The sequence below is a fragment of the Vipera berus genome (assembly GCF_964194415.1).
Source record: "Vipera berus genome assembly, chromosome: 2".
In the NCBI taxonomy this organism is placed as follows: domain Eukaryota; kingdom Metazoa; phylum Chordata; class Lepidosauria; order Squamata; family Viperidae; genus Vipera; species Vipera berus.
Window position 1 is genome coordinate 170,157,209 of NC_138203.1, and position 19,104 is coordinate 170,176,312.

At 39.9% G+C, this 19,104-nt stretch overlaps 2 protein-coding genes across 4 annotated transcripts in view; one reads left to right on the forward strand and one right to left on the reverse strand.

Annotated features, from left to right (window-relative positions):
- The window catches only part of LOC308663312 (uncharacterized protein), a 39,481-nt gene extending 24,568 nt beyond the window's left edge, over positions 1 to 14,913 (forward strand). For all 3 annotated transcript variants that reach the window (XM_081319629.1, XM_081319630.1, XM_081319631.1), the window contains exons 10-16: positions 1,936 to 2,132; positions 4,227 to 4,272; positions 4,374 to 4,439; positions 12,356 to 12,415; positions 12,588 to 12,670; positions 13,144 to 13,238; positions 14,655 to 14,913. In XM_081319629.1, coding sequence (XP_081175755.1) covers positions 1,936 to 2,132; positions 4,227 to 4,272; positions 4,374 to 4,439; positions 12,356 to 12,415; positions 12,588 to 12,670; positions 13,144 to 13,238; positions 14,655 to 14,689 — 582 coding nt within the window. In that variant the 3' untranslated portion in view covers positions 14,690 to 14,913. The remainder of the gene's footprint in view (positions 1 to 1,935; positions 2,133 to 4,226; positions 4,273 to 4,373; positions 4,440 to 12,355; positions 12,416 to 12,587; positions 12,671 to 13,143; positions 13,239 to 14,654) is intronic.
- A 512-nt stretch (positions 14,914 to 15,425) lies between these two features.
- On the reverse strand, positions 15,426 to 17,476 carry H3-3B (H3.3 histone B). Its single transcript, XM_081321447.1, has 4 exons — positions 17,303 to 17,476; positions 16,680 to 16,821; positions 16,227 to 16,380; positions 15,426 to 16,127 (listed from the first exon to the last, which is right to left on the reverse strand). The coding sequence occupies exons 2-4, from the start codon at positions 16,805 to 16,807 to the stop codon at positions 15,999 to 16,001; spliced, it is 411 nt and encodes a 136-aa protein (XP_081177573.1). The 5' UTR covers positions 16,808 to 16,821; positions 17,303 to 17,476; the 3' UTR covers positions 15,426 to 15,998.
- Between the last annotated feature and the right edge of the window lie 1,628 nt (positions 17,477 to 19,104).

Below are 19,104 nucleotides of genomic sequence, written 5' to 3' on the forward strand. Positions count from 1 at the left end.
ATTCAAGGACTAAAGAGTTAAAACAGTACCCCACTATTAGCATACTTTCCCCTCCCCTCCCCTTCCATATTATCCCTCCAGAAGATGATCTTCTATGAGAGTCAACATAGAATGTTCAGATACAAACTTATATGTCTGTTGCATGGAGATCATGAAGAAGAATGGGTGGCTTACTTGGAACAGTGATGCTTAGTGTCAATGCACAGATGACTATTTAGTCTACCTTATCTTCCTCAGAACAGATGATTCATTTCTACTCTTATCTCAGGAACAGTCTGCTGAGGCATAAGGACCAAGTCTGTTTTATACAGTATGTAAAAAAATAAGGGAAAAAAAGAGAGAGGGCACCTGTCACAGCCAAAGAACACTTTGGAATAATGGTCCTTAGCATTACAAAACATAACAAATAACAATTAAAATGAAGTGTGGATAAAGAACATGTCATCTCTAGAACTTTTTAAAGGAAGAGAAGATAAAAAAAAAATCATCCGATCTTGTCTGAAGTACCTATCACTCTCAAATGGTTTTGTACAATTTTGTAAAGTTAAAAAATATATATATATAAGCTTCTCTTAGGAGGTATGGTCACGCCTTGTTGCAATTTTTTTTTACTAAGAGCCAGTTTCAATTGTTTGAGTATAATAACTATATGTAGGCAAAACAGCATCTTCCCGTTTTAAAAAAGAGACAATGATACGTTTCGTGGGACTTCACTATTTGTAGAAGTATTAAAAACAAAAGTCTTTAGAAACAAAAACTATTATCAGGGAAGGACACTCTAAAACAGGCCAACAAGGATATACAGTGGATGAATCTAGAATGCTGACAGATCCTGAGAAAGAAAAGTGATGGAGAAAGGGAAAGGATAAAAAATGTGAATGAGCTTCCTGGAAGGTAATAGGAACTGAAACACTCCACACTACAACATTTTACTGAAGAATCTGTTAAGTGATCCACATATTATATTACAGAGCCAGTTTTGACGTAGTGTTGAAGGTGCTAGGCCTCTCTTAGTTATGAAAGCCAAGTGGGTGACTTTGAATCAGTCAATCTCTCTCAGCCTAACCCACCTCACAGAGTTATTGTTATGGGGTGGGAGGCAGAACTATTAATATGTTTTCCATCTTGATTTATACATGAAAAAGGTGGCATAAAATAATAATCTTTGGTGCATGTTAAAATGCACCATTGGAAAAGAACACAAAGTATCAAAATCTGAAAAATCTAAATGGAAAGATTATGGCATAAACTGGCCATAGTAATCCCAGTTCTTACTGGCACAGAGGTGCCACACTAAAAGATCTTGCATGCCACATAGAAACTGTGTGTGTTGACAAAATTTTCACCCGTTAGTTATGAAACGTCACATGGTTTGGATCACCATACATTCTATACTAATACGTTACTGTACAACATCCTAGCTTATTGGGAAGAATGTAATGTGTATGGACGCTGACACCAACTAACAAACTGGCAGCTGTGATTTCATGTTGCATATATAATAATACTCATTGGTAAATTGCAAAAGGCAGCTTTATTTGGAACAGTACAGATGCTGTGACAGTACCTTTCATATAATTAAATAACAGTATCTGCCTATACCAGGTCCTTGAGACGGACTCAATAGGTGAATAAAAATGCCAAATCCAATCTAAACATCTGTTGACTGTGGGATTCACCATAATAAGAATATGCTAGTGAAGGACATGTTAACTCTTATATGCTCTGAGATAATAACTGAGATACTGTGCTACGATTTCTAATCACTAGGAAAAATACACAATAAGTTAAGCTTCACTGACATATACTAGTAGTAACCAGAGTGACCATTTAGATCAGCTTTCCCTGGATCCAGATTTATTACAAGGACGGGGAATAACTAATGGGTGATGTTAGGAGGCTCTTGCTGATCATCCATTTATCTGTTCATTGCAGGCTGGTTCAGTACTGCAGAAGCTGAAAGGCAAGCCACTAAGCTTTCGCCTAATCCGGTGGAAATGGCACGATGGAGGAATGTACAAGCCACTGTTGCCCTATCTAAAAGTTCTCAGAGAAAAAATTCCCAGCTTCCAACTCCAGCATGAGCACAAACCTAAAGAAGAGAATGAGGAGCGAAGATTGCAAGGAGGCAGGTAGTGGCTGCTCAGGACTATTATGAAAACAAAAGTGTGGCAGATTTTCACAAGTCCTACCTTATCACCGCTGGTTGGGTGCATAGGTCGTTCCCCCAAATCTAACCCACCGATCCTTCAGCTGTTGCAGTTTGCAGTCTCTAGTCTGAGAGGCAATCCTGGAAGGGAGCCAGCCTCTTTCATATGTCAGACAAAGGGTGGGGGACACACATACTTTTGAATATCCCTCCCGAAACAGAAGTCCACCAGATCTCACAACCTGGTGGCTATAGAAAACATAGAGTTATAGGTTCCCTGAACTGAATCATCAGCGGATTGTAGATGCATTAGAAGAGTGCTGTGGGGAATCTTTAGTTTTACGAGTGGGTTTTCCCTATGGGTGGTATGACTCATGGTTTGGCTACCTGTTACAATAAAGGTAGTAGATTTGGAGTAAAGGTGGAAAACAGTCTTTAATTGAGGTGGACCACTTATATTCAGGTTCAGATTTCTTTGTGCTATCACTTGCCGTAGGCAGAGCAAAGTAATGCCTTGTGGCGTTTGTAAGACCACGTACACAATTTCTTTTGAGTGCAAAAAGAGAATTAGATTGAGAGAAGACATATGCGAATTGTTCTCTTCTAAAGCTGTATCAACTGTGACAGGGAAGTCCTGGAAGCACTAGTAAATGTTGGAGAATAGCCAGCTAATGGTCAAACCAGCCTAGGAAATTCTGTTCTATTGCTTAAAACAATTTTTTTCAGCCTGTTCTCATATACAAGCTGCTGCTTTAGCGCCCTTATGGTGTAAAGGAGATCTTCCTCCTGCTCTCCTTCTGGAAGTACAAGATTCAGTGGAAGGGAAATGTTTTGCATTGTGGAATATGAATGGCACAGGCGTGTTTATATAGCTTATTCTCTATATAACGTATCCCAAACTGGGATAGATCAACTTCTTCCATTCACCATTTTCATCTATTATTATAGAGAAAACTAATAATGCAGGTTTGCATTTCTCAGTCACACGTGTGGCGTGCCATCTAGGTTTTACTCAGCTGCCTAGTATAAATTTGCTGGTGATGATTATAGCCCAGCTCTCTGGAAGTGTTGGGGACGCAGTTGTGAATCCTGGGAATTGCAAGTTGAATACTAAATAAATATTTTTTACCTGAAAATATACAAACTTAATTTAGTGGAATGCACCTCCCTTCCTGAAATAGTCCATGAAAGCTAAAGTAGGAGAGCAGAGCTGTCCATGTAGGTGGATGCTCTGAAGCAAAAGACTGGAGAATCTCAACAGATCATTTCCTGGACTTCAGAGATTTGAGTTCATATCTCAGCAATATTTTGGATTATTGAATACTCTCTTTCTCTCATTATTTGAGTGTATATGATTCAGGCTGGGCAAAAGTGCTCCCATAATATCAGACGCCATTCATTTTTTAACAGTTTTTAGTAGTTATCCACTATATTGTTTTTGCTGTTTTTATTATTTAATAGTTATTAAAGACGTATCTTTTTGAACAAGCTGGCCTGGCCTGATGGGAGGGGGTTGGGTTTTTATTACTTTTAAATGCGTTTTAATCTATTTAAGAGTTCTGGGCACTTGTTTAATCTTTTTTTAATTTTTGTATTCTGTTTTTAACATGTATTGCCCTGTTCACCGCCCTGAGTCCTTCGGGTGAAGGGCGGTATACAAATAAAATTAATTAATTAATTAATTAATTAATTAATTATCATCTGTATTTATATGTTTTACCTTAACTGATCAATATAAGAGGAGTTCTATTAACATATATATATATATGTCCTTCTTAGAGAAAACAGGGCTTTGGGTTTCTGTCTTGATGATGCTAAGACCATTTGACTGCATGATTAATGAGAAATGATAGAACTACTGTCTACTTACTAGTAGAACTACTCTTCCTCTGCTGTTGGTAAGGACTACTGAAACGAGAGGCTGGGGAAACAAGCATAGCTCCTCAGTCCTAGCTTCTGTGAAGGCAAAGAATTTCACTTTGCTTTTGGAACTTTTTCACATCTTGATTGTGAAAATAAAGAAACTGTACACGGATTTCTTGAACTACCGTAATTGTTTAATCTCATTTCTCCATAGACTCCTGTACAATCTGCGGTATGTAGGCCAGGCCAATGTAGGGAAGGTGAGACTATGTTTCTAAAGAGAAAAGGGGTTTGTTCAGTTTTCAGTAGTCCTCTGCATTTTTCTCACTTTTTTCCCCTCACCTCTTGATTTCTTTTCCAGTATGGAGGCAAAGAGATATTAGACGTAGGCATACCCATGGTGTTAGATAAAGATTTACCACAGCAGGTAAGATTCATGCTGGGAATAAGAGATGAATGTTTATCAAACTACTTTCTTTTCCTCTTAAATCATTATTTTAAATTATGCTTTTTAAATAAAGAAGCCAACTGAATGTTGATCACTACAGCCCATTGTGATGGCAGTCTTGATAATTTAATTAATAAAGTCAATAGGAATTTAGATGATAGGGTTATTTGAAATGAGAAAACAGCACAGGTGATAAGGCTTATATTTTAGATAAAAACATTTTTTCTGTGTAACAAATTCTGTAATCCTTAGGTCTCTGAGTTAAAGACAGAACGTGGCTGAACTTTTGTTTTTAATAGGAAATGCTTTGAGAAGTGCCATTTAAGTCATGGATGAGAAGTAAATCAGGTATCAGAATTTTGTAGATTAGAACTAATAGAAATCCACTGTTTCAGGCAGATATAGACAAATGCCCATTTTGCAACACATTTACTGAATGAACACCATTTTTTTCATTGAGAAATAGTTCATGAAGGCATGAAAATATTTAAGCCAATAGGGGGAAGTTGGTCCTACTGAAGCTCAGTTATGGATTCTATTCTGTTGCATGATGGTGAGTTCAGCCCAATACTTTTAGCAACTCATCTTCATGTAAGTGAATTTCTTCTTGATCATCCATACTTTTCCAATTGACTTCAGCTCTCTTCATCTTCTGGAACGGATTTGTTACAGTAATCAATTATTTCTATTCTGCAGATAGACAGTTCACAAAGGCCGATTTTCTTCCACATATCATTTTTTAAAAAAGAATGAAAGTTATAATGGATTAAGGTGACCCCCATACTTCATCCTCTATTGCCAGGCCTTTATATTGTAGGTAAATTCACATTAGGAAATCATGGGAGGCAACAGTGGACATGGAGGTGCCTCAATTGGTACACTGCTTTCATTACCAATTCTCTAACAAGTACTATCTTTCACAACTACTGTCCTTGCAGGAATTTGCCACTAACCAAGAGGAACAGTAGATTTTTCTATGAGGTGGTGGGTGCCTCAGGGATAGCAAAAGGGAGGAATGAAGATGGTCAGTTAAGTAGTGTGAAATATATGAATGAGTGAGTGAGTGAGTGAGTGAGTGAGTGACCCAAGTAGGGAACGTGGGAAATGATACAGCTCCTTCCTCATCAGGCATACCAGATGTGAGACGGGGAGTCCAATAGATTCCTTGTGGAGGGGTAGCAATCACCTCTACAAGCACAGATGAGTTTCAGGAGATCATGTGAACTGTTGGGAATTACCAGCAGAAGAGGGGAGTGACCCAACTCACAGCTCACAATCAGTTTCCTCTGTGAAGTTATGTAAAGGTGAGGAGTCTGAAGGGAGGGCGATGTGAAGGCATGGTGGAAAAGACCTTTGGAGATTGTGCCAAGGGATGCTGCTAAGGGAACAGTCAAATAAGAGACAGCCTGCAACTGGATAGTGGGTGGGGTAAGAGCTTCAGAAGAGACCCTTCCTAGTGTCTTTGGCTGTAAAGGAGATGGTGGGGAAGATTGTACTTGCAAGAGTCTGTTAATGTAGCTTTAGAAGTAGTACTCGACTTACGACTGTAATAGACCTTGCCTATTAGCAAGTTATGATGGTAATTAAGTGAGTTGCCCATGTGATTGCCTTGCTTAATGACCCCAATTCCTGCTATGTCAGTTGTGGTCATTAAGTAGTTTGGGGGGCTTCAGGGATGGGGAAGGCCCTGGGTGACCTATCACAGGCCCAAGCCTACACTGCAGCACCTCCCCAGCTCAGGCATGGCTTGCCCTGGGCCTCCCAAGGCCTTTTCCATCCCCTGAGGAACTCCATGCTCTGCTTCCTGCCCCACTGGGTTGCCACAGGCTTTGGCATTCTGCTGGGTTCCACACTTGCCTCCCCACACTCCTGTCATAGCTCAGTCACCTTTTCTGTGTATCTTCTGGAAGCAATCAATCCACAGTGTGAACCTCCAACACAGATGCTGTGTGGCACCATCCCAGAAGCAGGCGCCATTTTGGGAGTGGTCACAATGAACTATGCCTGCTCTGAAATGGTGCCTGATCCCAGGACAGTGCCATGTGGCCTCCCTACTTTATAGAGAGGCTGAAGGGCAGAGCAGTTGGATCTCTTCTCAAATATGATCTCCATAGGGGATCTATGGAAAAGGTAAATGAGCTGTGATGGGGTGGTGGAGGTGAAGAGTAGGGTGTGGGACCCAGTGGGCGTCCCTGCTGTCATTTGGTAAGGGCAGGCAGATTGCCAAATTCCCAAATTTAGTTCATGTGACCTTGGGGGTGCCATAACTTTGGGCAGGTGTCATGAAGTCTTTTCATTCAGCAATGATGTAATGTCATACAGTCGCTGAATGAAACATTATAAGTCGAGGACCACCTGCACAATAAAATAGAATTAGCTCATCAGGTTGCGAGTCTTACTTGGTTTACCCCATGAGCCTGACTGTATACTTTAAAAGCCTCTGACATGGTTGCAAGCAAGATGGCTAATCCCCTCATCTCCCAATGCTCAAACCTGCAGAAAATTGCTGCCCTGTGATCTCTCACACAGGTTACAGCCATCAGGAACACATGTGGCGATTGCTCATCTGCTCTTTATCTGGAGGAGGAGGAAGAGGAGGTTCTCAGGAACCAGTCTAGTCACAATTTGTTTGATCTTTTCCATGATCATCTGTTCTACTTTTGCAGAGCTGTCTTCAGTTTGCCATACTTCTCCCAGAAGTCCGAGAAAATAAAAAGGTCCTATGAGATGAATAGGAGAAACCTGATGTCCCTCTCCTCTCTTCTCTTACAAACTGTGCAATCTCCCATCTGCTGATATTTCCAATTTCTTTCCTCCCTTTATAACCATGCAGCTGCTGCCATATTTGAATCCAGTACAGCATACCCAACCTGCCCCTCTCCCCATCTTCACCTGACTTTCTTCACTGTGCACTTTGCCCCTCTCTCTTTTTTCTTTACCATTAGACACTGTCATCCAGCTGCCCCTCTTTTCCATAATCTTCCCAGCACCTTATCTTTCCTTTCCTGCTGCTTTCATCCCTGAACACATCTTCCAGAATGTGCATGTTATCAGGTTCATGCCTGGAAAAAAACATCTGGGCTTGAGACTGGGCACAGACTGCTCACCTCTGGCTGGTCTAGGGCAGTACATGCATGGAATGATTTTCATAGAGCTAGCTCTCAAATCCTCCTTCATGGATTACTGCCTTGTCGTGGCGAAGGGGCTTGCGTAATTCAGTGAAGCTATGAGCTATGCCGTGCAGGGCCACCCAAGATGGACAGGTCATAGCAGAGAGTTCTGACAAAACGTGATCCACTGGAGAAGGAAATGGCAACCTACTTCAGTATCTTTGCCATGAAAACCCTATGGACAGTACCAAAAGGCAAAACGATATGACGCTGGAAGATGAGCCCCTCAGGTCGGAAGGCATCCAATATGCTACTGGGGAAGAGCAGAGGGCTAGTACTAGTAGTGCCAGAAAGAATAAAGCGACTGGGCCAAAGCCGAAAGGACGTTCAGCTGTGGATGTATTTGGTGCTGAAAGGAAAGTCCGATGCTGCAAAGATTTTTTTCAACATAGGAACCTGGAATGTAAGATCCATGAATCAAGGCAAGCTGGTCAAACAAGAGATGACAAGACTGAACATCGACATCTTAGGAATCAGCAAACTAAAATGGACAGGAATGGGTGAATTTAATTCAGATGACCATCAGGTATACTACTGCGGGCAAGAATCCCTCAGAAGAAATGGAGTAGCCTTCATAGTCAGTAAAAGAGTAGGAAAAGCAATACTGGGATACAATCCCCAAAATGACAGAATGATCTCAGTTCGAATCCAAGGCAAACCATTCAATATCACAATAGTCCAAGTCTATGCCCCAACCACCGGTGCTGAAGAGGATGAAATTGACCGGTTCCATGAAGCCCTACAGCACCTTATAGAACTAACACCAAAAATGATGTCCTTATCATCATGGGGAATTGGAATGTTAAAGTAGGAAGCCAAAAGATAACAGAATAACAGAACGGAATAACAGGCAAATTTGGCCTTGGAGTACAAAATGAAGCAGGACACAGGCTGACAGAATTTTGTCAAGAGAATACGATGCTCATAGCAAACACTCTTTTCCAACAACCCAAGAGATGGCTCTACACATGGACGGTCAACACAGAAATCAGATTGACTATGTGCTGTGCAGCCAAAGATGGAGAAGCTCTATACAGTCAGTAAAAACAAGACCAGGAGCTGAGTGTGGCTCAGACCATGAGCTTCTCGTTGCAAAATTTAGGCTTAAACTGAAGAAAGTAGGGAAAAGCACTAGCCCCCTAATGTATGAACTAAATCATATCCCTGATGAATATACAGTAGAGGCGACAAATAGATTTAAGGAATTAGATCTGATAGACAGTGCCTGAAGAATTATGGACGGAGGTTCGCAACATTGTACAAGAGGTAGCAACTAAAACCACCCCAAAGAAGAAGAAATGCAAGAAAGCAAAATGGCTGTCTGAGGAAGCTTTGCAAATAGCTGAGGAAAGGAGGGAAGCGAAAGGCAAGCGAGAAAAAGAAAAATACACCCAATTGAATGCAGAATTCCAGAGAATAGCTAGAAGAGATAAGAATGCCTTCTTAAATGAACAGTGCAAAGAAATAGAAGAAAACAATAGAATAGGGAGGACCAGAGATCTCTTCCAAGAAAATCGGAGAGATGAAGGGAACGTTTCATGCAAAAATGGGCATGATAAAGGACCACAATGGCAGGGACCTAACAGGCAGAAGAGATTAAAAAGAGGTGGCAAAATTACACAGAAGAACTATACAAGAACGAGCTTAATGACCCTGATAACCACAATGAGGAGGTCACTGACCTCGAGCCAGACATCCTAGAATGTGAAGTGGGCCTTAGAAAAACTGAGCAACAATAAAGCCAGTGGAGGTGACAGTATTCCAGCTGAGCTATTCAAAATCTTAAAAGATGATGCAGTAAAAGTGCTACACTCAATTTGCCAGCAAATTTGGAAAGCTCAACAGTGGCCACGGGATTGGAAAAATCAGTTTACATTCCAATTCCAAAGAAAGGCAGTGCCAAAGAATGTTCAAACTATCGCACCATTGCACTCATTTCACATGCTAGTAAAGTTATGCTTAAAATCCTACAAGCTAGACTCCAGCAGTATGTGGATCGAAAACTACCAGAAGTACAGGCAGGATTTCGAAGAGGCAGAGGAACTAGAGATCAAATTGCCAACATAAGCTGGATCATGGAGAAAGCTAGAGAGTTCCAGAAAAACATCTACTTCTGCTTCATTGACTATGCTAAAGCCTTTGATTGTGTGGATCACAACCAACTGTGGCAGGTTCTTAAAGAGATGGGAGTACCAGACCATCTTATTTGTCTCTTGAGAAACCTATATGCAGGCCAAGAAGCAACAGTGAGAACTGGACACGGAACCACTGACTGGTTCAAAATTGGGAAGAGTACAGCAAGGCTGTATACTCTCACCCTGCCTGTTTATCATACTGTGTGTGACCAGCCATACGCTAAATAAACATACTGTATATGCAGAGCACATCATGAGAAAGGCAGGGCTAGATGAATCAAAAGTTGGAATTAAGATTGCTGGGAGAAATACCAACAATCTAAGATATGCAGATGATACCACTCTAATGGCAGAAAGTGAAGAGGAACTAAAGAGCCTCTTGTTGCGGGTGAAGAAGGAGAGTGTAAAAGTTGGGTTGAAACTTTACATTAAGAAACCCAAGATCATGGCACCCATCCCTCTCAATTCCTGGCAAATAGATGGGGAAGAAATTGAGGTAGTGACAGATTTTATTTTCCTGGACTCCAAGATCACTGCAGATGGGGACTGTAGCCAAGAAATTAAAAGACACTTGCTCCTGGGGAGGAAAGCCATGGCAAATCTAGACAGCACACTAAAAAGCAGAGACATCACCCTGTCAACAAAAGTGTGTATAGTCAAGGCTATGGTCTTACCAGTTGTATGGCTGTGAAAGCTGGACCATAAGAAAGGCTGAGAGCCAAAGAATTTAGGCCTTTGAACTATGATGCTGGAGAGGTCTCCTACGAGTCCCTTAGACTGCAAGGTAATCAAACCAGTCAGTTCTAGAGGAGATCAACCCTGACTGCTCTTTAAATGCCAGATCCTGAAGTTGAAACTCAAATACTTTGGCCACCTAATGAGAAGGAAGGACTCACTGGAGAAGCGCCTAATGCTGGGAAAGATTGAGGGCAAGAGAAGAATGGGACGACAGAGAATGAGGTGGCTGGATGGAGTCACTGAAGCAGTAGGCGTGAGCCTAAATGGACTTCAGAAGATGGTAGAGGACAGGAAGGCCTGGAGGAACGTTGTCCATGGGGTCGCGATAGGTCGGACACGACTTTGCAGCTAACAACAAGCTCTCAAATCACAACTGTGATGGCGCCTACCCATTACGGCTGTAAGTTGTGATGGTCTTAAAATGAATCATCATGTGACCAAGCCCAATTTTACAGCCTTTTTTGTGGTGGTCACTAAGAGAACACAGCAGTTGTTAAGTGAACACAGTGGTCATAAAGTGAATTCCTCAGTCCTAAAGTGGATGTTGCAGTCATAAAGCAAATGCTGTGGTTGTTAAATGAGCCCATTGTTCACTATGGGATATTTTTTGCCCCAAATTAGAAATAAACACCAATTTTGGCCAAACATGTTGTAAATTGTGGTTATGTGACCATGGGATGCTGCAGACATAAATGCAGGCTGGTTACCAAGCTCTCAAAATGCAGTTATTTGACGGGGTTGGAGAAGACTGCCATTAGAACTTTGGAACTGGATTGTAAGTATTTTCGGGGGGGAGGTGTCTGTCATGATTTGAAATATTGCTAAGAGACCCATCGCAAGTTGAGGACTAACTGTATCCCTGTTTTCATTCAGTATTCCTTTTTTCCCTGGTTTTGAAATGTTCTAAGAAACATAAATTAGATTAGTCTGGCAGTGCTACATGGCCAAATCCATCAAATATATGTAATCTTGAAGATTTTTCTGCTATCAGAAAGAACTGCGGAACTTTAATAAGTAGAATATGTTTATATTATCCCAGCCAGTGTTTATCATGGTGGAAATGTACCCCAAACATCTAAAGATGCTAAATTGCCTGTTCCTGGTTTACTTGTAATTTAAGTTATGGCTGGCTTTGGCAGCCAGTGTTAATCTGGACTGGCTTGTTCAACTTGTCTCACCCAAATATTATAGCTATGGCAATGCAAGTTGCTCACTTGCCTGTGTGTTTTTTTAATGATCTAAATAACAAATGCAACACAAACATTCAATTCTTGCTCTGCCATCTTAGAGATATGGCAGAAATGTGATCAGGTGCCTATTAATACCACTGAGCAGGCATAAAAAGACATTTTTCCAGTCTACGTGTTGCTGTTGTTTAGCTGAAATATTAATAAATAATAGCTCTCTCGGGTGCATCAGGATGGTTTTTAAAGGCCTAATGAGAACATTTTGCTCTATATCCGGTCGAAAGGTAAAGTGAAGCCAATAGGTTGAACTTCATCACTATCTTTGACTAAGGTTGCCACGGTTTAATATGTAATAACTGAAACTGCTATACATTACATATACCGGTAGATAGAACTGTTTAAAGTCGTACTGCTACATTAATGAAACGTTGAAAGGATTGGTTTTCATTGGTTTTTTCAGATACCTGCAGAAATGATTGCATTGGCTCTCTAAGTGGTAAATTCACTGATCTGTAAAGTGAAGCTATGTTGCTATGATGTTGTCTGGGTGGAAGGAAAAAACAGGAAAAGAAAATTGTAAACATAGCAGGTCCAATTTTAAGTTTCTGTTAGGGACACTTTGTCATTTAATACCATTATTAACAGTTGTAATATTATTTCCTCAGGAAATCTTATTTGATGTCAAAGAAACTGAAGTAATTGTTCAACACAAAACAACTTCAAAGGTTAGAATGTTTGTTTGCTGATTGTGCTTGATCATGCCCTCTCAATAATTTATTGCATTTACTTTTTATAATCAGGGCAATACACTTAAAATAGACACTGGAAATGTTTGTTATTTTTAATTGTAGATCTAATCTTTATTTTGTCTTAACTGAGAATTGTTGCCATTTTCAGGTTCTTTTCCGTTATTCTTATAGAGACATTTCCTGCGTGGGACGCCGTCTGGATAGCAATAATTTATTTGCTTTTTGTAGCTTGTAAGTTTTATTTTGAAAAACCTTCTATACACATGGTGACATTTCAGGACCATATTTACCAGTCCCATTAATTATATAGTAGTAGTGGTGGTGGTAGTAATTTTTAGTGTAGGGAGTATCCGTCAATTAAATTCAAATGCTTCAGTGTGTCCTTTACTAACAATATAGGAATCTTAAGGAATTCCTTATTAGACTTTGTGAATCATGCTGATTAGCATGTTCTACCAAAGTTTGTGTGATTAAATATTCCCTTCCACATAGAATGTTATCTTCAATACATTGGATTGTTGATAAACTAGCTTATATCCAAGATGAATTGGGTTACCTACATGAAAGAACCAAGTAATTCATTTTATTGATAGCCTGGTTTGTCACTTAGACCATTAGAGGAATGCTATATATATATATGGGTGATTAGTCATATGCTATCTTTAAAGTATTGCATATCTAAAGTTACCATCTTTACTTTATAGAGCTTCACCTGACTCTCGAGAAGATTGCACTTTTGATTGCCTAGTTTTTGAATCAAATTCTGAAGAGGAAAGTGAGGAAATCATCAAACGGATTGGTAAGGAATATTATTTTGGAATACGTGTTGTAGTAAAGACTATTGTATTCTATTAAGGTTTCTGTATTACTCTATACTGAAGTATAGCTTTACCTCTTAGCATTTTCCTTCCACTTATCTCCAGAATACATGGGTTGGGATGGGCAGAGTCCTGTTGTATTAATGAAATTCTGCTAAGGCGACCCAGTTATGTCCCAAGTATATACAGTATAAAGCTCATAGTTCTTTGATATCACTTTATTTTTATTTTAATCCCATTTATATTTATTTATTTATTTATTGATGGGATTTATATCCCGCCCTATCTCCCGAAGGACTCAGGGCGGCTAACAACAAAACATATAATAAGTACAGAAATCAAGATAAAAATAAAATTGAGAACTTCTGTGCAATAAATTAAAATTAGAGAATTTAAAAAATAAAAAAATTCTAAATATAAATTAATTAAAATGCCTGTCAGTCCAGGTCAGCCTGGTGGAACAGGAGTGTTTTGAGGCCGCGGCGAAAGGATTGGAGGTTTTGGGCCATCCGAAGCTCAGGGGGGAGCCGATTCCATAGGGCTGGCACTCCCACAGAGAAGGCCTTCCCCCTGGGGGTCGCCAACCGACAGCCTAGCTGACGGTACCCTGAGGAGGCCTTCTCTGTGTGAGCGTACTTATATCCCGCCCTTCTCCGAAGACTCATGGCGGATTACAATCTAAGCACAAATCAAATGTGCTTAGCAATAGCCTTCATTCTATGTATATGCCTGCTTATTAGGGCTTTCGCCCCCCCCCCCAAGCGGCATTATTACAAAGTCAGCTTATTGCCCCAAAAAATCTGGGTCCTCATTTTACCTACCTCAGAAGGATGGAAGGCTGAGTCAACCTTGAGCCTGGTGGGATGCGAACCTGCAATAATTGCAGGCAGCTGGTGTTACTTTGATATCAATAAAGGGGTAATGGCTTAAGAAATAAAAAAGTAGACCAAGGCAGCATAGTAACATAATATAGTCTTGTAATATTTGATGTCTGAGGATTTCCAAACTTGTATCCCAATTGTTTCATTCATTTTTGGACTAAACATCCCTAGAACTAAAATCCAAAATATATTTTAGATAAGGTTGTTCAGCAATAGCACTTAGCATGACTTATATGCCGCTTCACAGTGGTTTAGTCAGCCTATTGTCCCCAACAATCTGGGTCCTCATTTTACTGACCTATGAAGGATGTAAGGCTGAGTCAACCTTGAGCCAGTGAGAATCAAAATGCTGGCAGCCAGAAGTAGCTGCAGTACTGCATTCTAACCACTGTGCCACCACACACAATGCTATCAACTACACATCTAGCATGAAAGTATTTATGAATATAGCAATAAGCTATCTGTGATGTATCAAAAAAATATTCAGGACATTACAAACTGTGTTTGTTTCTTTAGCTGCTGGATTTAAACATACAGAGTGGTTTGTCTGACAGATGTGATGCTCTGCCGCTGGGCTTCTATCTACTTTTGGAGCCTCAATGGCCTGCTAAAGTCTAATATCAATCAGTGGTATCTTGATGGGTCAACCCTTGGATTATGGAGTCACTTGGTACAGATTAAAATTCTGTCCAGATGTAATTGTTCTACATAAATGGAAATGCTTTTTTCAAATGTTTACGTGTCAATTTTCAAAGTGGAATAAAATCAAGCTGAAGCAATATGTCATTTGCATAAGGTAGCATATCTACGCCGAAAACAAGACCAGTTTGATGGAACAAGTCAAATAACTCGGCAGTTTCTCAGCAGACAACTTTGCAATTTTCATTAAATTTAAAATACCCATTATGGGTTACCCAACAAGTAGGGCAAATTCTTAAAACAATCTGTAAATTTATATTTTCATATGGGTTGAAATACCTGGAACAGCTTATTGTTTTAAGAGGCAGCACAGAAAGCTGGACTCCTCCTACCTGGTTTCATTTCCATGAATCACCTAATTAGTCTAGAAACAAGGCTGAAATAATTTTGTGAGCTAAGAGCTTGAGTAGCATTTCCTAGTTCCTATATTATTCTGAAAACATATCAGAAAGATTATTCATGACTTGTTACATAATTGCTGGAAACTTACTGCAATTGGGGATAAATACAAAGCATAAACATGCTCAACTTGATTTAAGCATAAACCCAAGTAGAAATGCTATTTTTCCCACAACGACAGGACTCATGTGAATGTAAAACATTTAATTTAAAAATGTTGACACTACAATATATAAAATAGCTATTATAAATGCACATAGTGTATTCTATAGCTGCCAGGTTTACGTTTTTAGGAAACTGTAAGTTACACTGTGGTTAAGATTTGTATTTTATCCCTCAGAAAGTCCACATTCTGTCACAGTGATGTATGGTCAGACTTAACAGCCCCAATTGTTAAACACTTGAATCAAGTTATAACCAGTTTTATTGCAAAAGGACCCTGTACACATTTATATCAATTCTAGTACCTTACAATTTTAGCTACCCAACAAGTCATTAACATACAGAAACATGCATGAAAAGCAAGAAAGATCACCCATCCCTTCTGCATATTAGCAACTTGTCACTATTGAGCAACAGGGCTCACATCACTGAGTTTTATGTGAACAGTCACTGTTAGCATTCATCCTGAGTGAAAGATGGAATGACTTTAAGTACAAATGTAACATATTATAAACAATTTCATACAAAAAAAAAGTCACAAATTGAAACCAAAGTATTTTACAGAATTTACTACAAAACACCATAAAAACTGCTTCCTTTTTAAGCCCTCTCTCCCCGTATCCTACGAGCCAACTGGATGTCTTTGGGCATAATGGTAACTCTCTTGGCATGGATGGCACAGAGATTTGTGTCTTCAAACAGACCCACCAGATAGGCTTCACTAGCCTCCTACATGAAAGATAAAAAAGATATTGGTTAGACATTAGCCTATAGGGACACATTATTCCTTTCCCCACATAAAATAGCAGTACTCAAATAGGTTCATACCTGCAGTGCACCAATGGCTGCACTCTGGAACCTTAAGTCTGTCTTGAAATCTTGGGCAATCTCCCTTACGAGCCTCTGAAATGGAAGTTTGCGAATCAAAAGTTCTGTTGACTTTTGGTAACGGCGAATCTCACGCAGTGCCACAGTACCAGGTCTGAAGATGAAAGAAAAAGGTAAGGCAATCTGTTCATAGAATATAACAATTCCAGGAAGTTTCTAAGTAGATGTCTTTCAAAATAGTTTCGACAAAGTAAAAATACGCAAAAATACACTACAGACTGGGCACCAACAGCCTGACATTTATAGTTAAAGCAAGGCTTAACGCAAAAATCACAGCAACCGAAGCTAACTTTGTTACAACATGCACCACTCCCTTCCAATCCTTTTATTTCCACAGATCAGTTTTGGCTGTTGTCCTAAAATACACGTTCCAGAATTGTTTTGTCTTATTACCTGTAGCGATGAGGTTTCTTGACTCCACCAGTAGAGGGGGCGCTTTTTCGAGCAGCTTTAGTAGCCAGCTGTTTACGTGGAGCTTTGCCACCAGTGGATTTACGGGCAGTCTGCTTGGTACGGGCCATTTTTCTTTACTCTTCTGCAAGGGAAAATAATAAACGCGATGGGTGACACGGCAGCTTTCTCAAGATTCCCGAACGTCGATCCGGACTTAAGTAGGCTTTCCGGCACTTCAACGTCCACCCATCTTATTCGCGCTCATCTTCCCCGAGACGGAAGCGCCTTGGCGGGAGGGGAAGGGCAGCGGCAGATGTCGGAGTCGTCCTCCGTGCGGGCACAGGGCCAAGGCGGTTCAGCCCGCGCGGCGCAACGCCAGGAGCTGCTCTCTCTCCTGTTTGCCCACGCGCGACGCTGGAGAGGAAGCCCGACTTCGTTCCCGGCACCGATAACTACCCGCCGACATTAAGCCTCCGGCCCTCCCTTAGCAGAGGACCCAGAACAAAGCGGCCTTCCACATCTTCCTCCCCCCATTTGTCACAAAATTTGCTCCCCCAAAGCACGGGAACCCTCTTTCTTTTCCCCAGTCTCATTGTCCCCTCTCGCTCCCAGCCGAAACTCACCTCTTTCACGAACGAATCCTTTTCGAAAAAACACTTCCGCTGTAAGTACACAAACGGTACGCGCTGCACCCCCCTTCGAAGAAACCTTAACTGTCTCCTCCCTCTGCTGGGATGCTGCCTTTATAGAGGGAGGGAACCTTAAACGTCACGACGTCACAATACATACACGCAACGCGCGGGGCTATTGGCATCTACTTTCGCCGGCGCCATGACGTTAACTGATACAAAGACTGTTTCCCCGCATCCTACACGCGATTGGATAAAAGCTCGAAACCCGATTGGTTGTTAAAGGTGCGCGCCGATTGGCTATCGTGGGCTGGAGCAAACCAATTACAACTGCCGTGAAGCTGCTGATTCTGATTGGACAATAGAAAACATGGTTTGGATCCTACTTTTTGTTGCAAAGCTCTACAATGGAAAGTCAATGGGAGAAGAAAAGCAGCCCGTTCTGAGTGTCCTGGACTCAATGGGGAGGGCAAATTAGAGACAACACAGCCTGGCAAATACGAAGGGAATGTGAAATGGTAGCAGAGGTAGGAGGACGTAGTTGACTATACTTGACGTTCATTTGCCATATCAAATTTCATTTTTCAAAGTTTGTTACCAATAAATAAGGAACATTCATAAAGTTCAGTTATAAGCAGTACACAAACCACAATTTTTCATTTCATTTACCTAATACTTTTAACATAATAACATATACCAAAGTTTCTTAATTCATTCTTAAAGAAATAACATGAAACATAGAACTGGTTTATATGATATATTTTATTAGCAAAACTAACAGACTATTATCTAGTTTTCATGATCAAATAGCCATGTATAATGGCATGCTGTATATTTACAAAATGTAAAATGACAAAAAAACATGTCAATTTGATTACAAAGAATCTAGATTCTAGAATGACAGTTGGCTGTTGCATGTAAAGTACAAGTTGATAGTGTATTTTAGATATAAAATGCACACCAAGTTAAATTTGACAAGTTTGGTCTAGCCGCGGGTAAGGCACCAGCTAGAAACCGGGAGACCATGGATTCTAGTTCTACCTTAACCATGAAAGCTGTCTGGATGATTTTGGACCTGTCATATATAAATACATGCATGTAACTATTAGAACTCAAAACTATATTTTTAGAAATGTAATTATGTAGCATTTATGGATCCTATGGCTAATTTCTAACCACGTAACAGGACCTGGGTACAAATTAATAATTATGTTATTTTTAAATTAGGTTAACAAAGCAGAAAAGAAATTACTAGTATCCTGTCAATGAATTCACAATTTTATTTGTTTTGGAATTATTACTAAAGTGAGAATGCCTCTCCACAAAACATATTTGTAATGCACAATCAGCCAGATTTTTTTTTTAAAAAGAATAGGTACTGTTGTACAATCATTTGAAGTTAGAAAAAAATGGATATAATTAACAATCTTATTTCCATTCACATACAGAATATAAATATACTGACAATATACTGTCAGTTTACAAAGTACTAGATATGGGATAAAACAATATCAACCATAATTACATTTTTAAATGTAGATAAATACAATTAATTCGTTTTAAGCAACATACATTATTATAGAACCAGCACAGGCAACCTATAACCTTCCAGATGCTCTTATGAATTATCTATTCTTTATTTATAGGACCATTTTATTTTTTAATTTTGTTGTGATAAATCTGATCAATCAGTGTAATGTAAGATATATAATGAATAGTTCTTTATCCCATCTAATTAAAATTTTAAACCCTTGCCATTTCTGCAGTGTTTTTTGATTAAATGTGACTATTTAGCA